General features: G+C 37.9%; 1 protein-coding gene across 1 annotated transcript in view; it reads left to right on the top strand.

Annotated features, from left to right (window-relative positions):
* Positions 1-22,449, top strand: part of zc3h3 (zinc finger CCCH-type containing 3) — a 91,764-nt gene that overhangs the window by 41,664 nt on the left and 27,651 nt on the right. Inside the window, exon 4 of the mRNA XM_079431239.1 lies at positions 15,912-16,050. Within this exon, the coding sequence (XP_079287365.1) occupies positions 15,912-16,050 (139 nt within the window). The remainder of the gene's footprint in view (positions 1-15,911; positions 16,051-22,449) is intronic.

The following is a 22,449-nucleotide window of genomic DNA, read 5'->3' as shown; positions in this document are numbered from 1 at the left end:
AAAATAAAGTGCTATCTGCTTAACATCAATGAAAAATAAAGTGCTTGCAGGATTCCTAAAGAAAACAAAACAATTGTAAAACAATCAAATAAATACAGATGTTAAACATTCAAAGAACTTTTCAACTTGGATTTCACAGGTTTTTCAGTTTGTATTTGTTCCGTGTGGAGACCACGACGCGCGCATCGCCCCAACTGCACAAAACGCCCCCGAATTGCGAGAGAAAGCTGCAGCTGCACGACGACTCTACCACCCCCCGCGCAAAGTCTCTTCAACATGGGACGCGGCAAGTGGCAGAACCGAGGTTGCGCTCGCGCCGCGGTCCCGGGGCGGACATTACCACAAAAGCCCAAATGGCGCCACACTTCAGCTTTGTACATTGAAACGAGAACTGGAACAATTCTTTCATCCTCCACTACTGGCAGCGAACTATATTAACGCTAACATTAGTGGAGTGCCCTGATGCTAGTATTTCCTGTCACTGTTTAAGTTCAGAGATGAAGACTGATATCTAGCGGTCGGGATATGAACTCAAAATGAAACAACTGCCATGAATCTTGCCATGATTTTTTTTTTTTTATATCGATATTGCGTTTTGGAGAATCGATACAGTATCGCCAAACAAAATATTGCGATACTCACGTGTATCGATATTTTCTTACACCCCTACTGTCACCACACAGGATGTTTACACGACACAAATGCACACATGTACGGTACCCATGTTCATTCTGTGAATAGATGTCAACACATGACATAATCACACCCTTGGATATCTAGTATAACCTTCTGTTTGCTAAATTTGTTGTCCCTATTTTTGCGTGTCTTTAAGACGCTCATGCTTCCATGTTTTAAAAACATGCTTCCATCTCTCAAAAGATATACAGCTCTCAAATGTGACAGGCATGGTTTCAGATCCCCAGTGCTTTATTGTTTGTTGGCCCTCGGGGCACTTAACCTTCATAAGTGCCCCTGTGCAATAGACACATGCCAGAAAGGTGTAACTTTTTGAATCTTTGGCTCAACTGACAAGCACTTGTTTCTTCTGACCTTAGTCGCAACCCTGAGGCACTTCCTTGGAATGTGAATCTCATGGGACTTAATGTGACTTTAACTAAATAAGGTTATAGGTCAATGACAAGTTGCTTTTTTTTTTCTTTGTTTGGGTCTGTTAATGTATTTAAAAATATATTAAAATTAAAATTAATTTTAAAATTCATAAGATAGGTCCTACTAGCATGCATTCATTAATTCGTTTGTTCATTCATTTTCATGTTTTTTTAAAAGACAGCTTTCTTTATGAAATTGCAAGGTTCAGCTTGTAAAAGGTTGTGCTGTTTCTAGAGGTCGACCGATGTATCAGTTTTGCCAATTAATCGGCACCGATAGTTGATTGCTAGAACTATCGGCAAAAATCCATGCTGATAGTTTCCCGAGTTGTATCTGTTGTCTGAGTGGCTGAGAAGGGTCCGCTATCATTATACTGTGCGAGAGCGGCCTCTAGAGGCGTAAATCACTGACACCTTGTGTTATTTGTTTTGACACATGAGGCTGTACCCTGCACAGGGCAGGAAAATTCTGCCCCATTCACATAGTTTTTAGTTATAGTTATACACTCACCTAAAGGATTATTAGGAACACCATACTAATACTGTGTTTGACCCCCTTTCGCCTTCAGAACTGCCTTAATTCTACATGGCATTGATTCAACAAGGTGCTGAAAGCATTCTTTAGAAATGTTGGCCCATATTGATAGGATAGCATCTTGCAGTTGATGGAGATTTGTGGGATGCACATCCAGGGCATGAAGCTCCCGTTCCACCACATCCCAAAGATGCTCTATTGGGTTGAGATCTGGTGACTGTGGGGGCCATTTTAGTACAGTGAACTCATTGTCATGTTCAAGAAACCAATTTGAAATGATTCGAGCTTTGTGACATGGTGCATTATCCTGCTGGAAGTAGCCATCAGAGGATGGGTACATGGTGGTCATAAAGGGATGGACATGGTCAGAAACAATGCTCAGGTAGGCCGTGGCATTTAAACGATGCCCAATTGGCACTAAGGGGCCTAAAGTGTGCCAAGAAAACATCCCCCACACCATTACACCACCACCACCAGCACCAGCCTGCACAGTGGTAACAAGGCATGATGGATCCATGTTCTCATTCTGTTTACACCAAATTCTGACTCTACCATCTGAATGTCTCAACAGAAATCGAGACTCATCAGACCAGGCAACATTTTTCCAGTCTTCAACCATCCAATTTTGGTGAGCTCGTGCAAATTGTAGCCTCTTTTTCCTATTTGTAGTGGAGATGAGTGGTACCCGGTGGGGTCTTCTGCTGTTGTAGCCCATCCGCCTCAAGGTTGTGCGTGTTGTGGCTTCACAAATACTTTGCTGCATACCTCGGTTGTAACGAGTGGTTATTTCAGTCAAAGTTGCTCTTCTATCAGCTTGAATCAGTCGGCCCATTCTCCTCTGACCTCTAGCATCAACAAGGCATTTTCGCCCACAGGACTGCCGCATACTGGATGTTTTTCCCTTTTCACACCATTCTTTGTAAATCCTAGAAATGGTTGTGCGTGAAAATCCCAGTAATTGAGCAGATTGTGAAATACTCAGACCGGCCCGTCTGGCACCAACAACCATGCCACGCTCAAAATTGCTTAAATCACCTTTCTTTCCCATTCTGACATTCAGTTTGGAGTTCAGGAGTTTGTCTTGACCAGGACCACACCCCTAAATGCATTGAAGCAACTGCCATGTGATTGGTTGATTAGATAATTGCATTAATAAGAAATTGAACAGGTGTTCCTAATAATCCTTTAGGTGAGTGTAGTTCATAGTTTTAATTAAATTGCATTATATTGGTCCCAAATCTTTGTTAATGTACATAATGACTTCACCCTAGGCTGTAAAATTGTGCATTTTTCAGCAAAGCTTTTGTCTTTCTGTGGCTCTAATAAAGTCTGTAGCTTTATATAAAGAGCTGTAATATAGCTTGAACTTTCACTTTCTGTTTGCTCTGTTTTTTGTTTTTTTTTACTTAACACTGAACTTCAAACTTACAGTATGTATGCCACATTGTTCATTCTTGAAGTAAAGATGGCCAACTTTAAGCATGACTGTTGAAATGAAATAACACTTTACAATAAGAGCCCATTTGTAACATTAAGATTAATGGAAGCTGTAGAAGTATTGTTCCTTGTTAGAGTGTGTTAATTTCAAACGTTTACTATTACTAATATGTTTCTTCTGTTAACATTCGTTAATAAATTATGAACCAAAGTTAATGATCAATATAATAAGTAATATTAATATTACCAAGGGGTGGGATGGGTTGGGGTGGGTTTTAAATTTGTACAGCTGCTTTTTGTTTTGTACTACTGTTCCACAAAATAAAACTTAATAAACAGTTGTTAACAAAAAAAAATTATGGTTCAGTATTGTTTTTTTAAATAGTAAAGCACTATTTTGTTTTTTTGTTCAGTATACATTTTAAAAACAATCGGTTGATTAATCGGTAAAATCCATTATCAGTCGACCTCTTGTTGTGACTCTCCAAACTTAATGAGACTAATTAATTGACATGAAAATTAGTGAAATTTGTATATAAAAATGTGGAAATGTCATTAATTTTAATTTGTTAATTTTTTTTGAAGATGTTATATAATAAAAAAACATCAAACCAACATGAATATGAATTGTTAAATTAAATACAATATAAATATAAATAAGCAAATATATATATGCTTTAACTAGGTTTTTTTAAAATGTACTTTTTTTTTTTCTTTATCATGAACATTCATGTTTGTCATTGACCCATACACAAAAAGTGAACTCTCAGAAATGATCATCACAGTGCAGTGCACCTTAAATGAGTACAGTATCCTGTAAAACGTATGGTTTATTGCACAGTTTTGTTTTGATAGGAGTCCAGTGCCCTCAAGCTAAGGGCAAGGTCATAATACTTTCATCTCATCTCTTATTCATGACTTTAATGCCATAACTGGATGAAAACAGCACTACTGAATGTAAGGAAGCCGGTGTCATTACGCATTCAAGTTTTTCTTGTTTGGTCTCTAGCCAACAGTGACACACAACATCATGCATGTGGAGGGAAAGCAATGCTGGAATCCCAAAGGACTAAATATTAGCAATATGGAAACATTTCCATGATGTAGGCTCTATGGTGTTGACGGCCTGTGAAAGGCTTCTAGCATGAATCCAAAAGTAACTTAAATGTTAACACAGTAAAATTGCAGCAGACGTGTGAATTACGACTGTCAACCTCCATTTCTGGCTTTATAAGCAGTCAGGGATGCTCAGTGTAGATCGTGTTGCTCTTATTAGTCCTAGCCATCTTGGGTCAAGTCATCAGTTGATGTAGAAGTAGGGTGAGTATTTATGTGTGTTAATGTGGTGTTGGTTTCCGTGACGATAGCATCGCACCCAATGACTGATGAGGCCTGGCCTCATGGGCGACACTTGAGCCTTTCCTGATTTTGACTGGTATGGCACCACGGAGCCATCCACTGGTCCATGGTTCATGGTAAGGAGGTTCTTCTTGTACCCTGTCTCTCATCGGATCTCTCCAAAGTACATCAACTGTCTTGCTGCCCTTAGCAGATCCTCTGAGCCTCAGAGGGCTCTTCTTATATTTCCGCACTTTAAAACTTCCCAAGGTCACATCCTGTCCATGCACAAACACTTGGCTGAACAACAGGTCTCAGAGGTGGGCAGAGATCTTTGTTGGCACACTTCACATAAAAGCCACAGACACGTACATTTACATGAGCTCTGTAGTTTGTGCCAGGATTGAAAAGAGACATCTTGGTATTTTGGGTCGGGGTGCAGTGGCCTCCCTCCAGTCACTGACTGTTCCTCTTGATTCCTCCTATTCAACTTAAGGGAGCAAATGTCACCACATTACGCAGCTTTGTTAACTTGCATAACAGACGTTGGGATATTTTTAAATACAGTGTACCTAAGGTCACTTCTTGCTAGGGCCGGGTATCGAGTTTGACCGAATTGCCTCTACCATTGAAAAATGTTTTGTCGTTCAGTGAATATAGCAGTCGTCATTTACTCCTGACATCTGAGCCACTAAAGACGCAGAGGATTAACATTAACATACTTTCGCTTTGAAGTGAATTCGCCGATCCCCAATCTGCCTAAATGCGTCTGTTCGTGCGAATCATTCGTGATCCAGCCTCACCTACAGAAGAAGTGAGTATAAGGGTTTTTTATGAATCTTTGCAAATCTCCTTTCCTAATAACGTGCTAGTTAGCCAGTTTTGCAGCTGAAGTAAACAGAACTGCTCGTCACCCCACGAAGGAGAGGGGCGGGTCAGCAGAGCTCATTAGCATTTAAAGCAACATGGACTATTATAGCTTGTTAAAAACAGAGCTGATTTTGACAGGTTTAGAAAGGTGTTTTTACACTACTATTGAGAAATTTTAACCAAAGTATGTTATAGACTTTTAACCCTCAAAATTGCGACAAGACGTCATACTTCATGAAATGGGCTGTAGTTCCTAATCTGGTGTAATGGCTCATTTGTATTCCCTTCCACTAGATGGCAGACATGTAGTACTTCGATTCTAGACCAAAATTGTTCGAGGAAATAGCAGAGTAAGCGAGCTATCGTGTCATTGATGCGGAAGCAATTCAGTTCATAGCGTCTGAGTAAATTGTGAGATTTGTGAGAGAAAATCGCCAAACGGCTAATAAAAAGTTGTACTGTGAGGATGTGTTGCAAATGTCATTCGCCGATTCTGACTCTGAAGGGGAATATTTGCCTTTTGGAAATGACGATCGGCCGTCTAATGATCGCGCTTCTCCCGGTACATCTTTTCCGCGCAATGGTGCCGCTGCGCAAGGCGCGATCGTTCACAAAGCACAAACAAGTGATAATTTCAACACTTTGCCCAACGGGGATGGGGGTGGCAGGGGTGGACGTGGTCTTAGTGTCCATAGAAGAGCTGTTGCTCTCTGATAATCGGCCAGATTGCGTCGTTTGTTATGATCGCACGCGCTCCAATGGCAGCCAGCAGACAGTACAGGTGCAGTCAGTTTGGGGCAGGTCTGTGCGCTGTGCCATGCAATGAGAGGTACCATAATCTCAAGAACTATAAACTGTCACATAGATACCTGATTGGGCAGATAGCTGGTCAACTGATAAAAAATAGGCACATGTATTTTACTATGGCACAGTAATATAGTAATAATTTACTACTTTCTCCTGTTTTACTGTTGATTTCCTCTTTTCCTGATCATTTGGAATGAGGCAAAAAAACAACAACAACATGCAAATAAGTTCAAACATCCATTCAATATCTATTATTTCCTGAATATTACTGATGAACTGATCAAAAAGTAGGCTACTGTTCACATGCGTTTTACTACTATATAATATAGTAATATAGTAATAATTTAGTACTTTCTCCTGTTTTATTGTTGGTTTCCTCTTTTCTGATTATTTGGAATGAGGAGAAAAAGACAAAAAAAACACAAAATCAAACATCAATTCAATATCTAATATTTCCTAAATATTATGAAATTCAAGAGGGCCGCCCCTGATGACGTCATAATATGCAAATTAGATGAGTATATTTACACCCCACATAAACTTTCGGTCATGCCCAACATTTTTCTAATTTACAGTAGATTTCTATCTTTTAAGCCATTTCAAGCCACAAGCTTTTGAAATCTTGATGTCAAAATCCAGCATTTTTTCCAAAAAACCCTGGCGCCTAAAGGGTTAATTAAGACCCTAAAGAATCATATCAACTTGTGCAAAAAGGGCATCTGATGACCCATTTTAAGTTTCACTTTCCATAATCCGTGACCAACAGATGAGCATCTTGGCGGCAAGGATTTAAATCTTTAACAATACAGAGTGAAAGACTGGATTTTTTCGATCAGGTAGGATACATTTCAGCTGGTGTATATATATCGTGTATAAATTATTTATTTAGTATAAGATGCATTTGGTTGAGTTGCGCTGCAGTAAATTGCTTCATTGTAGTACTACGGTGATATCTCTTCAGCGCACTGCGCGAGCAGGACAAACAACAATGCAGAATATTAATAACTATGACTGGGACTGTCATATACATAACATTATAATGAGAACACTATTATAATAAAACGCGGTGAATTTTTAGAGTTTCGTTGCCGTGATTCTGCACATCGTTGCGTGAAGAACGCGTCCACAAAAGGAGTTCATTCATAGCTACGCAGACATGTTCATGTGCATTAATTCCGGGTAATTTATATAGATAGCCTATAAGTCGTAAAATTAACGTTATGTTGTATAAATAACGAAGCATATTCTACAGTGCCCTCCATAAGTATTGGAACAGTAAAGACAAAATTGCTCTTTTGCCTGTGGAGTCAAGAAATGTGCAAATATGATTAAAAGATGAATATGAGACAAAACTACAGAAGATCACATTTTATTATTAGCCGTTTCAACACATATGTTTTTCCAAATAAAAAGAACAGCACTTTTAGAATTCATCCCACTCATTGATGTGAGCATGAGTATTGGGACAGTTGAACATAAGGCAGATATAAAAGATTAAAAGCTATTATTTAGTTGCAGATCCCTTGCGCACAATCACAGCAGTGAGTCTGTGACCCATAGACATCACCAGACTCTTGGTCTCGTCCTTTGAAATGCTTTTCCCAGCCTTTAATGCTGCCAATACCAATTCATTCTGCTACTGTCATCATACATTAAGTCATCAGTAAAGTTGAGAGGGCCTGTTCCAGAGGCAGCCGTGCATGCTCATGCCATGACACCACCTCCACCATGCTTTACAGATGAGGCTGTATACTTGGGATCATTGCAGTTCCCTTTTTTTCTGCACATTTTTGCTTTCCCATCACTCAGATAAAGGTTCATCTTTGTCTCATCGGTCCATAAACACATTTCCAAAACTCTTCTGGCTCACCTTTGTGCTTTTTTGCAAACTCTAATCTTGCCTTTCTATTTTTGGTGCTGGTCAGAGGTTTGCATCTTGCTGTGTAGCATCTGTAATTCTGGGTCAAAGTCTCCTGAGGACAGTAGATTGTCAGAGCATCACCCCAGCTTTCTGGAAGTTGTTGGTGATTTTACAGACACCTCTTTTATGGTCCATTTTCACAGCTTTTATGATTTGTCTGTCATCAGCTACTGATGTTTTCTCAGCCGATCAGGTCGTTGTTGGTTGCTGGTGTCGCTGGTGGTTTCCAAACTCTTGATTTCTCCATGCCCTTTGTTTTTGCTAGAGCTCTAACTGACTTCCTCTTTTCTTTTAGCATCCAAATTGCTTGCTTTTCTCTCAAACTCAGCTCCCTCATCTTCATCCTGGTTTGTGTGTCATCATTGAATGCAAGATTCAGAATACAGAAGTAATGGATATAACTGACACGACACATTCCCTGCTTTTAATATCTGAAGAATTAATGCAACAGGACACAGCTGATCACTTAGAAAGACCTGTGAGGCAACTGTTCCAATATTAAGGCTCACATCAGATAGAGGGATGAAACTCTGAAACAGCTCAAATGCAGAACATTAATAACTACTGTCATATAGCCTACATAACGTTATAATTAGGGATGCAACAATACCATTTCTTCAGAACCGATCCTGCAAATTCTGAGTATCTGCCGATACCGATCCAATCCGATACCAGCGCAGTTTTTTTAAATCGATATAGAATTTCTATACTTCTGTGTCTGTGCGTGTTACTCTTTTGTGTGTTAAACACAATCTACTACATATAGATAACTTCATTTTAATGAAAAATAACAAATGAAAAATATGTAATCATAATCTATGACAAAAATACTATTATAAACTTAGTTTATAATACAGCAAAAGATACTCTAGAAAAATCATGGGTGCACAATAATTTTATAAAACCTAGTGAAACATTTTTATTTACAAATAAAAGTGAATAAGTGTAGGACTTAATCTGGTGAAATTATACACATTGCTCTTTGAATTGTTGTAAAATACATTCATGAAAAAACAAGCAAATACATTTATATATAAATATATAGGCTACTATACAATTAAAATAAATTTCTTTTAAATCTATAGCACAGTAATGAAGGCAGCAACATATAGATAGGACAGAACAAGAAAGACTGTTAATAATCTTTCATTGCGCAAAAGTATTATAATATGTAAGGCTCCAATATAGAGCAGCAGAAAGCTCTTATGCGCATCCCGTGCGCAGAATGATGCGCTTGAAGCGACACGGAGTCACAGCGCGCAGCCCTCTGAGTCCGCATAGAAATGTTCAAAGTACAAAGGGAAGAGATATTGATGCGTAGTGTATTAAATCTGTGCCTAAGTTTATTAAGCCTTTTCTTTGAACAGTTTTAAACCTCAGTAACTGCGCTCTTGAAGAGAGTTTGACTGTAGTAACCGAACGCAACATGCAGTTTGAACGCTGAATGGAGGATGACAATTACCGTATCTGAGTCGATACCGATCCTGAGTATCGGATCGATGCATCCCTAGTTATAATGAGAGCACTGTTGTAAAAAAAATTTGTGAATTCTTAGGGTTTCGCTGACCTTTTTTATATCTTTTAATCAAAACAAACATTATTTTTATATCTGCGAGGCGTCTGTTACATTTTCCCTGTGTGTTAACATCAGTAATTATGACTGTCGAATGTCTGACTTGACTCTTGGTAATGTATTTTGCCCCCGCCCCCAAACATATGATAACATATGATTTGACTATTGGCAAGATTCGAAAAATCTGATTCGACTATGAAAATCCTTAGTCGGGGATACCCCTAATTTACACTAGTGTGTTTTAGAATGAAAATGAGCCTCGTCTATACTGGCATTTCCACTGGATATCAGAAAACACCACATGACGGAAAACACGTGTTGCATGACCATTCATGATATAAACTCTGATGTATAGGGTATGTTCAAAGTAGAGTAAATCACCTTTTGAAAGTAATTTGACACTTCAAATTTATCGATTACATTGTTACGCCAGTAGGTGGCGAAAAGGGGCTATTATAATGTTTATGTGTTTGAATCATTCAAGAGATTCGTTCAAAAATGTTGATTCATTCAGTAACCAAACAAGTAGCCTAGGTAAATCTTTGAGTGAGTCATTGAATCATTCATTCATAAATTACATGTGATTTTGACTGGGGAGTTAAACTGCATGCCCTTGTCTCCATTTGGCCTTGTGTTTGTTGCCAACTATGATATGATTGCTCTGCCTTCACATATGGTTTCAGGAATTCCTGTTAAACAGCTGGCCCATAGCACTGGCACTTAGAATCATTGACGAAACTGTTTAGAGAAAGACAGGCATGCAGAGTACAACCAGACAATAGTCCACAACTCACAGTTCCCTTTGATCCAGTCCCTGCCAAGAGAGCGTTCCGGAGCTATACCACACTCCTCCTCTGCCACACTTGTTTTGTCCCATGAGACTCTACGCTGCCTTAACACTAGTTTGATAGCGGTGTTAAGTGTTGCTGGTTTACCGGAGAAGCATTTAATGGCAGCTGTGCCGTCCCACTGGGAATCAGAGGATGAGCCCCTGGGGGATTGTTGCAGAAGCAGGAGGGGTATCTCTCACTGTCAGTAATGAGATTAATGATGTGACAGAGATGGAACGGTGGAGAATCGGACCGCTGTTAAACGGAATTAGTTGTCAAATTTGGAGACGGGATCAGAGAACATGAGATGACACGGCTTGATAATCCCTAAGAGGATGCAGGGTGTCACTGCTGCCCTGTCATAACATTGATGAGGAGCGCAGGGAACATTCCAGAAAGTGTGAAATAAATACTATAGCAGTTGTCACACTATGAGTATCTCCATTTCAGTTCCAGAGAACACGTTAGGACAAGTGGTGCAGCTTGAATGTCTGTACTTCCTTTTGTTCCTGTTTTCCCTCCTTTCCCCAGCTTTCTCCCTTGTCCTTTTTTTAAACATTTATTTTTGGCATTTTTGCCTTTATTTGGACAGGACAGTTTAGAGAGTTGAGAGAAAGTGAAGTAGTAAAGAGAGAAGGTGACAGGATTGTCGAGTGACAGGATTGAAAAGGACCACAAGCCAGAACTCGAAATTTGGTCGGCAGAAGAACAACTGCGCTATCTGTTGGAGTGCTTGCCACAAGCTTCCAAGGAAAGGACATGGCGTGTGGGCGAGTATGGTGTCCCATGCTCAGAATTTGTGCTCTGCATGTTCTCACCCATCCAAGTGCACACACGCAGCAGTGAGTAGTGAACAAACAGACACCCAAACAGTGGGCAGCCATTTATGCATTTGGGGGTTTGGTGCCTTGCTCATGGGTCTGACCTCAATTGTGGTACTGAAGGTGGAAGAGAGCCCTGTACATTCCTACCTACAATTCCTGTATGTACCAAGACTCGAACCCGCAACCATTAGGCCATGACTGCCCTTGAAAAATGTGCCATATGTTATGTTATTCGAACCCATGACCTGGAAGGTTCGGGGCTAGCGGTTTAGCAGAGTGCGCCACTTTTGGTGCAGAGTACTTTAAATACCTTTCTTCCTTCCTATCCTCTTTCCTTTCTTTCCTTCTTTTCATTCCTTAAATCATTTATTTCCTTCCTACATACCTTAATTTCCTTACTTTTTTATATTCATTCATTCATTTCCCTCTTTCCTTCCCTCATTTTTTTCCCGGCTATATATATACCCATTACATTTCTGTTTACCTTACAAACTTTCCTTTGCTTGTTTTTTCCCCTCGCTACCTATCTACCGGTTACATTTCTTCTTTATTCCTTCCTTTACTCCCTGCTTCCTTCTTACCCATCTACCTATCTACCATACTTTGCTTTCCATCCTTTCTTTCTTCCTTCTTGCCTTTACTTTTCCTTCTTTCTTTCCTGCATATCTACCTATTGTAGGATTTTTCCTTCCTTCGTACTTACCTACCTTACTTTGCCTTCTTTCCTTCCAACCTATCTGCATACCTTAACATTCCATCCTTCCTTCCTTCTTTTCCTCCTTTGCTTCCTTCTTTCCTACCTGTCTACCTAACTTACTTTGCCTACCTTTCTTTGATTTCCTCTTGCATACTAACCTACCTTACTTACTTAGCCTTCCATCTTTCATTTCTTTCTACATACCTTCCTTCCTTCCTTCCTTCCTTCCTTAAATCATTGTTGCAGACCATTTAATCTAATCTATATGCCATTGTTTACTCTTATTCAGCTTTGTAGTCCTATGGTGTATATGTCATGTACAAAGCATCTTAAAAACATCTGAGAAGCTGAACTAGACTGCTGGCCTCTAAATTGGTGGCAATCATATAATTTCCAAGACTTCCTCTGGATTGTTTGTAGTTGTGCTTTTCCAAAAAAGCTTTTCCTTTTAACGTTAACGTCACCACTCAGTTATCCCAACGTCCCAACATAAAGTCCAGAGATTTGACAGAAAAATAACATGGGAACCTGTCAGAAAAATGAGTCTGTGTGTGTGACAGAGAGGGATAGATATAGGTGTGAGCTCGCAGCGCTGAAGCCGAAGTGAGTTGAGTAAATAATCGGCCGTCTGAGGAGCCGCGGGTGCGGGGCTGGTGTGTCAGCAGGCGATGGATGAGTCCCCAGGCCTGATTGTAAAGCCCAGCAGGTTGTATTGGTTGAGTGAGTCTGTGCCGAGTGGAGTCTCAATCTTCCCTCTAACAGGCCACTGACAGGCCTTTACCACACACATATACACACACTTGCGAGTACACACATCAATAAAAGTGTCCTGACAGGGACCACAGCCTCAGCTTTGGTACCTAGCACGCAGTACTACACTAAACTGGCTGCACACACGCACACAAATACATGGGTGGCATCAATTCTGTGGCGATATCATTAAACAATAGGTAAGGTGGAACAATACAGCGAAGTGCGTAATATACGGCTGGCTTTGTAAGACACAAGCTCTCTGACAAGCCATATTTGTCATCCACTGGGACGCAGGCAGGTCCGACATCTGCGGTACAGATGAGAGGTGTGTGAAAAAGTGATTTTGAGCCAGACAACTAATCTCGCAGCCTCACATATTCGACCCCTTGTCGCAGGCCCACACACAAGTGTGTTTGCTCCCTCGCTTATGCAGTCTGGTCATACACTCCAGAGCTCAAACACTCCATCACATAAAGCACACATAAACCCTCATAAAGGGTCCTCTGTATTACACACAGTCGGACACATCCCTTCGCTGTGTGCCATATGGGCCGAGATTTGATCATTGGTAAATGTTTGTCGAAGATGAATTCCCCGGCTGATACTGAAGTGTGTGTGCGAGTATGGGTCCAGTGATAAATGGAGAAGGGTGCCCTAGTGTAGAAGACCGGGAAAAATAGGAGGAGGAAGGTTTTCTATTGCGACAGGAAATGTGAGTTTATTTTATAACATTATGGAATGGCCATTAAATGCACCCCGGAAAGAGTAGCTGTTCAGATAACCGGGAAAAGGCGTATTACCAAAACAATTTCTTTCTTTCTTTCTTTCTTTCTTTCTTTCTTTCTTTCTTTCTTTCTTTCTTTCTTTCTTTCTTTCTTTCTTTCTTTCTTTCTTTCTTTCTGCTTTGTTTTTCCTCCTTTCTTCCTTTTTCCTATCTTTTACTCTTACACTTTTTTCCCTTCTGTCTATTCCTTCTGTCTATTCATTCATTCATTCATTCCCACCTTTTTCTTTCTTTCCTTGCTTCTTACTTCCGTTTTCTTCCTTCAATTTTTCCATTCCCCATCCATTCATTCGTTTATTCCTTCATTCATTCTAGTGCTGTTGAACGATTAATCGCATCCAAATTTACATGTATATACATTTATGTTTATATTATTATATTTTATATTATATAAAAATATATTTAATATATAAACATAACATAATTTTCTCAAATGTATACATGCATGTATTTATATATACATAATAAATATACACAGTATACACTCATATTATGTAAACAAAAACTTTTATTTTGGATGTGCTTAATCGTGATTAATCGTTTGACAGCACTAATTCATTCATTCATTCATGTCCTTTTTTATTCCGTCCCTCCTACTTTACTTTTGTTCATGTTTTCCTTCCTTACTTTCTTCCTTCCTTCTGTTTTTTCCTTTCCCCATTCATTCATTCATTCATTCATTCATTCATTCATTCATTCATTCATTCATTCATGTCCTTTTTATTCTTTCCCTCCTACTTCACTTTTGTTCATATTTTCCTTCCTTTCTTTCTTCCTTCCTTCTTTCTTTCCTTTCTTCTACCTTCCTTCCATTATTTCCTTTCCTAATTTATTTTATTTTTCATTCCTATCATTCATTCCTATCATTTTCTTTCTTCCTGCTTCACGCCTTCCAATTATTAATTTATTTTTTATTTCCTCCTTTCTTTCTTTTTCTTTCTTTATTTCTTACTTCCCTCCTTACTTCCTTCCTTCTTTTTCTTCCCTCCTTTCTTTCTTTCTTTTTTCTTCGTTTCTTACTTCCCTCCTTTCTTTCTTTATTTTTTCTTCATTCCTTCCTTCCTTCCTTTATTTCTTTCTTACTTCCCTCCTTTTTCTTTCTTTCTTTCTTTCTTTCTTTCTTTCTTTCTTTCTTTCTTTCTTTCTTTCTTTCTTTCTTTCTTTCTTTCTTTCTTTCTTTCTTTCTTTCTCTTTCTTTGCAATTAAGGATTCTTTTAATCCATTTAGTGAAATCATTGTTACATGTTAGAGAAGCACAACTAAGAATTTACTCTTGCCAAATCTGCACTGCATATAATTAGTTTAAACAGAACTACCATCTGCTTACAAACCTTTTCATAAACAGCTGTAAATGGTTTATCAAAATAAACTTTCAGCCAAAGACTTTCTGCTCTGTATTTTTCCTCCACTAACCCTCTCTGATTTCTTAAGATCTTTAAGTAATTCTATTCTCCCACTGACTTGTCTGACATGCTAAATAAATCTTTGGGGTTTTTAGCTCTGGTGTACAGCGGCAACGAGCGAAAGCCGCCATGCCGAGTCCATCTTTTACTCAGCCCGCATGCATGCAGCCCAGCCACTCATAAAGCAACATGATGGATAAATGAATACAGAAAGAAATAAATAAAAGCCACACTTATTCTCTCCCGCACATCCTTTCCTCCGCCTCTCTGATGGATCTGTGAAATTATATAAGGAATAAGACTTGGAGGGAGAACGAAAGAAGGGGCTGGGTTGGATAGACGGATATGATTTATTAGGCTGATAAAAATTCAGCCTTTGTTATTCAGTCATTTTTCCATGTGCAGCTTATTAAAGAGCGCACCTGCCAGAAGAAGAGTTTGTGTGCGCCAGTGGGTGTATGTCTAAATGTGTGTGTCCCGTGGAGTAGGACGACTCAGACCTCACAGAGCCAGTTTAGATGACACCCTTTGTGTTCAGTTCTGTATTTTCCTGTCTTGCAATGGCTCCCTTTAGACCTGGCATTAATATCATGTGTTTTCAGTGATCAAATCACAATCGATAACACTTAACCACATTAAAAGCCAAGGGTAATTGCACCCAAGACACATTGTGATTGAATCACTGAAACCACAAAATATTTTTTAATCTGTCAAAATGATGGAAAGAATTTCTATCAATATCGTAAATAACTTCTATGTAAACACCATTGTCCATTTTGCAAATGCAAGTTATCAAGATACAAAACACATTTATACTAAGTGTAAAAGTGGCAGATGATCATTTGTAAGTGTGTGTGTGTGTGTGTGTGTGTGTGAAATGTGAATGGTATCTATCTCTAGAGTTTATGCAAACCAACTAATGACTCCATTATAACACAAGCAGGCATCATTAGGTGATTAAGCTTTATTGATCAGTGAAGTGACATGTCAACCATTAATTCACTTCCGTGATTTGTCTATTTCTTTGCAGGACCCTTATCTTCGTCATTGCGAAGCCCGGCATCGCATAGGGTCATCAAAACACGCTACAAGATTGACACACGCAGAGCCCATACAATCCACCACAACCCCACTCTTTCTTACAGGGTCAAGAGAATGCATTCTGCCAGGTAAGTGATGGGTTCTTTTCTGGTGGAGGTGGAAATGACCAGCACTTAATCCACTTCCTGTTTGTCTCCACCTCAACAAAGCTAATTTCAATGGCTTTATTCTGTCATAAATTGTACGTTTGCATGTGTGCGTGCATCCTGCTCACAATCTTAGCCCAGCACAACCAATTACCAGCCTGATTAAAACCTCTCTGTTGGCATTCAGTGTTTTTATCAGTGTCTCAGTGCCTAATAAAACATTAAATAACCGCCTGGCCCTTAATAACGCCACATAGAACCATAACTAACTGCCTCATCACCACTGATAATGACAGAGAGAAGGTGCCGCTCGTCATGGTAATCTATTACTGGAGCCATAATATTACACCATAAAGATGTTATGCTACGGTATGGCCCACATGCTCGCGTGGACATGAGGGTGGTCACTGAGACAGAAGCTTTTAATGGTGCCTTGAAATAGTTTTTTAATATGACAACATTAAGTTTTTTGTAATGGGCAATTCACACAAAACCTATTTTTGCATTTAAAAATGTGAGAGATAGGTAAGTGGAATGGGAAAAAAATAATTGTTTTTATAAACATGGTTTATACGTAGGTATTAGTACGTAACGTTTACAAGGGAAAAAAGTACAATATTTTTGTCAATTTTTATTGTTGTTGAAATTTACAATTTGGACGTATTACAACATTTAAAACGTAAAATTTGCTACGTATTTTTAGATAAAAAAAAACCCCATAAAATAATTATTAATCTTTTATATCATTACGATATTTGTATCCATGCGTTTTTATAATTTTATTGATGTGATTTAGATTTTTAGACCCTGTCAGTATTGTATGTTTAATTGCTGTAAAGATGTCAGCATTGTATGTTTAGATGCTGTATTGTATGTTTCAGTGTCTGTGAAAACCAACCTAGTCTCATGGCATTTACGTACCTGGGTGCATTTTTAGTGAGACACGGAATACGTACCAATAACTACATATTACTGCAGTTTCAGTTTCCTAAAGAAACAAACACTAGAGGCAGTAAACCTCCGACACCTTTTACTCCTTTTCACACAAATTTACAGAGTTTTGATTAATAAAGCGTATTTTTCGCACAATTACTTTAAGAATATCATGTTACGACTTCAAAACAATATTAATATGCTGGGAGATTAAAAAATTGATGCTTTTGAATGTTAGCATCGCACTTATCCAGCGTCATATCTATGGGTTTTCATAGACGGAAAGTTTGTTCGGTAGCTCACGGAGTACGGAGCTGTACTTAGAAGGCGAGGAGCTCTGGTTCGAATCCCATGTAACTACGGTTCGACAAAACAGTTCAAATCTGCATGAAAAGAAGTTGAAATGGCACAGTTGCATCAACAAATACGTTTTTATACCAGTTTTGCATTTGTTAACACTATCGGGTAGGTTTAGGGTTGGGTTTGGTGTAGGGCACATTTCCAACACGATAGAGCATTAACTTTTAGGGACAGACCCTAGATATTTGAATTCTGAACCGCTGCAGTACGTATACCTGTAGCAACATAATAAAAACAGCAATGCGTACCTATATCAACATAATAAAAACACAGCAATACGTACCTATATCAACATAATAAAAACACAGCAATACGTAACTATATCAACATAATAAAAACACAGCAATACGTGCCTATATCAACATAATAAAACACAGCAATACGTGCCTATATCAACATAATAAAAACACAGCAATACGTGCCTATATCAACATAATAAAACACAGCAATACGTACCTATATCAACATAATAAAACACAGCAATACGTGCCTATATCAACATAATAAAAACACAGCAATACGTGCCTATATCAACATAATAAAACACAGCAATACGTACCTATATCAACATAATAAAAACACAGCAATACGTACCTATATCAACATAATAAAAACACAGCAATACGTGCCTATATCAACATAATAAAAACACAGCAATACGTACCTATATCAACATAATAAAAACACAGCAATACGTACCTATATCAACATAATAAAAACACAGCAATACATGCCTATATCAACATAATAAAAACACAGCAATACGTGCCTATATCAACATAATAAAAACACAGCAATACGTGCCTATATCAACATAATAAAAACACAGCAATACGTACCTATATCAACATAATAAAAACACAGCAATGCGTGCCTATATCAACATAATAAAACACAGCAATACGTGCCTATATCAACATAATAAAAACACAGCAATACGTGCCTATATCAACATAATAAAACACAGCAATACGTACCTATATCAACATAATAAAACACAGCAATACGTACCTATATCAACATAATAAAACACAGCAATACGTACCTATATCAACATAATAAAAACACAGCAATCTGTACCTATATCAACATAATAAAACACAGCAATACGTACCTATATCAACATAATAAAAACGTGCCAGGGTTCATGTATTTAACCTGTGTTTTAGCGCTGCTCAGTGGACATTTCTCTTTGAAACTGCGGCAAAACGTGCAGTAAGGTACGTAAAACGGTGTCGCACAGAAAGTGCACAGAGGAACGTATTTTTATAAGACCAGGTTGGTGAAAACGTAAGTAAATGTACGTTGTGTAGAACCACATTTTATGTAAAATACATACAGATTCTCATGAGATCACGTTGCATATGCAAGACTTGAGCTCAACGGTCAAAGACATATTCTAGCACATTTTTAGATGGATAAACAATCTAAAGTAAGTGCAGTAAATTGAAAAAAAAAGTGATATACAAAAACAGATCAACAGAAGGTTTATATTTTTATTTATCAGCTTACCCTGTTAAATCCATGGCCTAGCAGCATATACATGCTCCAGACAATGTTGATACAATGGTATTGATGCAAGAGGCAGAGGTTTAGATTCAAATGACAAACAACTTTTTTTCCCCCTTGTATGTGCAGTCTAACAGTTTGTGTGCAAAAGAGAATGGCTGTTGCACAATATGAGGTGTCTAGTTCCCCAGTGTGGTTCTGTTCACACAGAACAAGCCTTTAAAGCAAAATGAAGAAAGGTTGGAAAGCTTCTAGATTGTAAATGCTTATAGAAAGACAGAGAGAAGGAAGAGGGGTCACTGCTGTGTCTGTATGGCATTAGCTTTAGTCTGATAGGAGGCCACTGAGAAATCCTATTCACTTAAGGGTGTAAATGAAGCACTCATGCGTATGGGTGTAAATTTTTTATTCCCCCTCTTATCTACAGAGTTAAAATGATCTTCATAAATCCCCCTGCTGTGTGGGCCTGGCTTAGCCATGTATAAAAAAAGAGAGTGTGGATTAAAGGTGTTATATGTTAAGAAGGGTGCCACATTAAACAAAATAACCTTCTCTTTTATCTCTCTTGCTCTCTTTTACTGGCTTTCTGGTCTTAGTGAGGATACACTGCCTTGAATGGATAGTGCCTAACAAAATCACTTCTTTTTGGTCCTTTCAGGTAGGTTCGGTGCATGATATCACTCTGAGTATCTGATTGGCTGCTTAAGCAGCTGTAACTTTGTGTTAATGGAGAGAGAAGAAGTTGGGGGAGCTGGTCTGTTTATGTCCATTGGTTTTAAATGTAGTTATCCCTGTTCATATCGCATTAGCTGATAATAGTTTCTTGTGGGTAAGTTCACTATGTGTTTATCTTAGTCCGTTTTTGCTACTTATGCTCATTGTTCTCATTTAGGATGGACATGTTTGCTTAGAGATAATCATGGAAAAAAAAAATATATATATTTTTTTTTTTTACTTAAACATATGTTTTTGAATTTTACATAGCAAAGAAACAATGCTATGCCTGATTTAGTAAAACTACTTGTATATGTAGTCATCATGTGGCGGTTGAAAACATTTTGGTCGACAGACATGTAACAGCTGCTCTTGAAATAGATGATTAACAGGTCTACAGGTCAGACTCTCATCTGAGCTCATTACTGAGGAGATGCTGACATTTTGACCTCGGTGGCCTGCACACGAGTATTCAACACTGTTTATGTGTAGTTTGGTTAGATTTGTGTTTGTGTGTATAATTGAGTTTCTAGCTCTTTTCAGATTCATCTGTAATTTATTTGAGACACTGTGTTACATGACACATACTACATAAGTAATGAATATCACACTGAAAGTGTAGCCTAATGGCTTTGTGGAATAGGTAATAAAACTTTATATATATAAATGCTTTCATGATAATTATTAATGTAAATATGCATCCATCCATCAATACACATATATATATATATATATATATATATATATATATATATATATATATATATATATATATATATATATATATATATATATATATATATATATATATATATATATATATATACAGTATATATTTATGTGTGTATGGATGGATGGATGGATGGATGTACATGTATGTTTTGCATATTTACATTAATAATTATCATGAAAGCAGACTTTTATGCCCCCATATAAATACATTTCCAGAAGTAGTCTACATTTCAACATTTGTACTTTTGGAAATGAAATGAAATGATCACTCTGCAGGTCTATTTGCAGTTAAATTTATTTTACTTTATTCATTGTCCAATGTACAAATGTTTGTGTATTCTCTTTCTAAAAGGTGATTAACACTTTTGTACACTTCTTATATGTATCCAGATTTTGCCCTAAAATCTCAAATATTATTTATCACCAACTAAAATATTTAGTATTATGCAACATGGACATAGTAATCTAAAGTGTTACTGATTTTTGCAAGTTTGTGTGCAGGTCAATGATACTTGATTCATGTCATTTAGATTTGCTAGAGCAGTGCTCTCTGATTTTTAATGGATAAGTCAGTGTGTGTTTGTGGGGCTTCATTTGTGTAATGCAGATTTTGTGAGACGCGTGCTTGGCTTCAGACTGCCTTTGAGCTGTGGTGACTTACCGCCATTCATTTAGCTGCCTGCAATAAATATTGATTCATCAAGGGATTTTCAATTTGAACCTCTGTGACGCATTGTGAAATATTACAAGAGAGAGGGAAATGAGAAAGAAAGAGGGATAGCATGGGGGAGAGGAGACAAGGGAAGATTTTTAACGATCCATCTCTTTCATTCATTCATTTGTTGGTGATGCTTATTTTTAGAGTATTTTAGAGTATGGCCATCTGCCACATTCTCATTATATTTACACATTTGGCAGACATTACATTTAAGCTTTTATCTGAAGCGACTTATGGTGCATTCAAGATATGCTTTTTACCAGTACATGCACTTCCTGGGAATCGAACCTGTGATGTTGTCACTGTGCTATAAAGAACAGATGCACAACATGCTTAAAAAAGTCACAATGCCAAGAGTCTCTCCGTTTAAGTTAGGAAACACGCACAGATGGCCAATCACAGTCCACCACCCAAGAGCTCAAGCAGAAGCAGCGTGGAGCCCCTCTCCGTCTCACACATGAGCAGACAGACGCGGGGCTCTTTAGCCCCTCACCCTTCTGTGCAGTGACCCGGCGTCCGGCGCAACGAGCTGGAGAGCGGTGGGAGTGTGTAGTCAGCAATGCGGCTGTGTCTGGTGATTGAGTGTTCGAGGGGGCCGGGTGGGGGAGGAAAGGCCCTCGTAAATCCCCGGCAGCCACCAGAAAATAGATATAATCTCAACATTAACTACATTAATAGTAGCAGGAGTTGAATTAAGAAAGCCGTAAAGCATGGACGCCTGGGCATAAATTACACGAGTCCGTGTGTGTGCACACTCACACACACATACTTACACACGCATACAAACTGCCTCCTCCCATTGCATGCTCTCCGTTTTGTTCTTTCTTTTTTAGATTTTCTCATTTATTATTGTGAATGTAGAGTTTGTTTTTGTTATTGGACCTCTTAAGATCATCTCTTATTCCTCTTGATATTTTAAACATTGATATTGATATTTATAATGATTCATACAACGTTATCAATATTCATATAGTATTTAAAATAATTAAATGTGCAGTAAAACAAAATTTCCTATATTTATATTTCTTCTCATCATAAATATGAATTTTGTTATTATATAAAAAAAATGTATATTAATAATGGTTCTTATAATATTATCATTATCAGTATAATTTATTAACACTGTATTATTGGCATTATTAAAATGTGCATTAAAATACTTAGTAAACTGGTTAATTATAGTGAATTAATGTAATGTAATGTAATGTATCACCCAGGTTGCATTCATTTGAGTGAAAAAGAAAAAAATGGAATGTAAAAATGTAATATTGTGAAATATTATTAAACTTTAAAATAACAGTTTCAATTATTCATAAATATTTAATCATTCATATAATATTATTTAAACTAATTAAAATGTACATTAAAATAAAATACTTGATAAAATCTCTTGATCACAGTTGTTGATATTATAT

Source organism: Barbus barbus (genome assembly GCF_936440315.1).
Source record: "Barbus barbus genome assembly, chromosome: 13".
Classification (NCBI taxonomy): domain Eukaryota; kingdom Metazoa; phylum Chordata; class Actinopteri; order Cypriniformes; family Cyprinidae; genus Barbus; species Barbus barbus.
The sequence above is the reverse complement of the archived record's forward strand: the minus strand, read 5'-3'. Positions and strand labels throughout refer to the sequence as shown.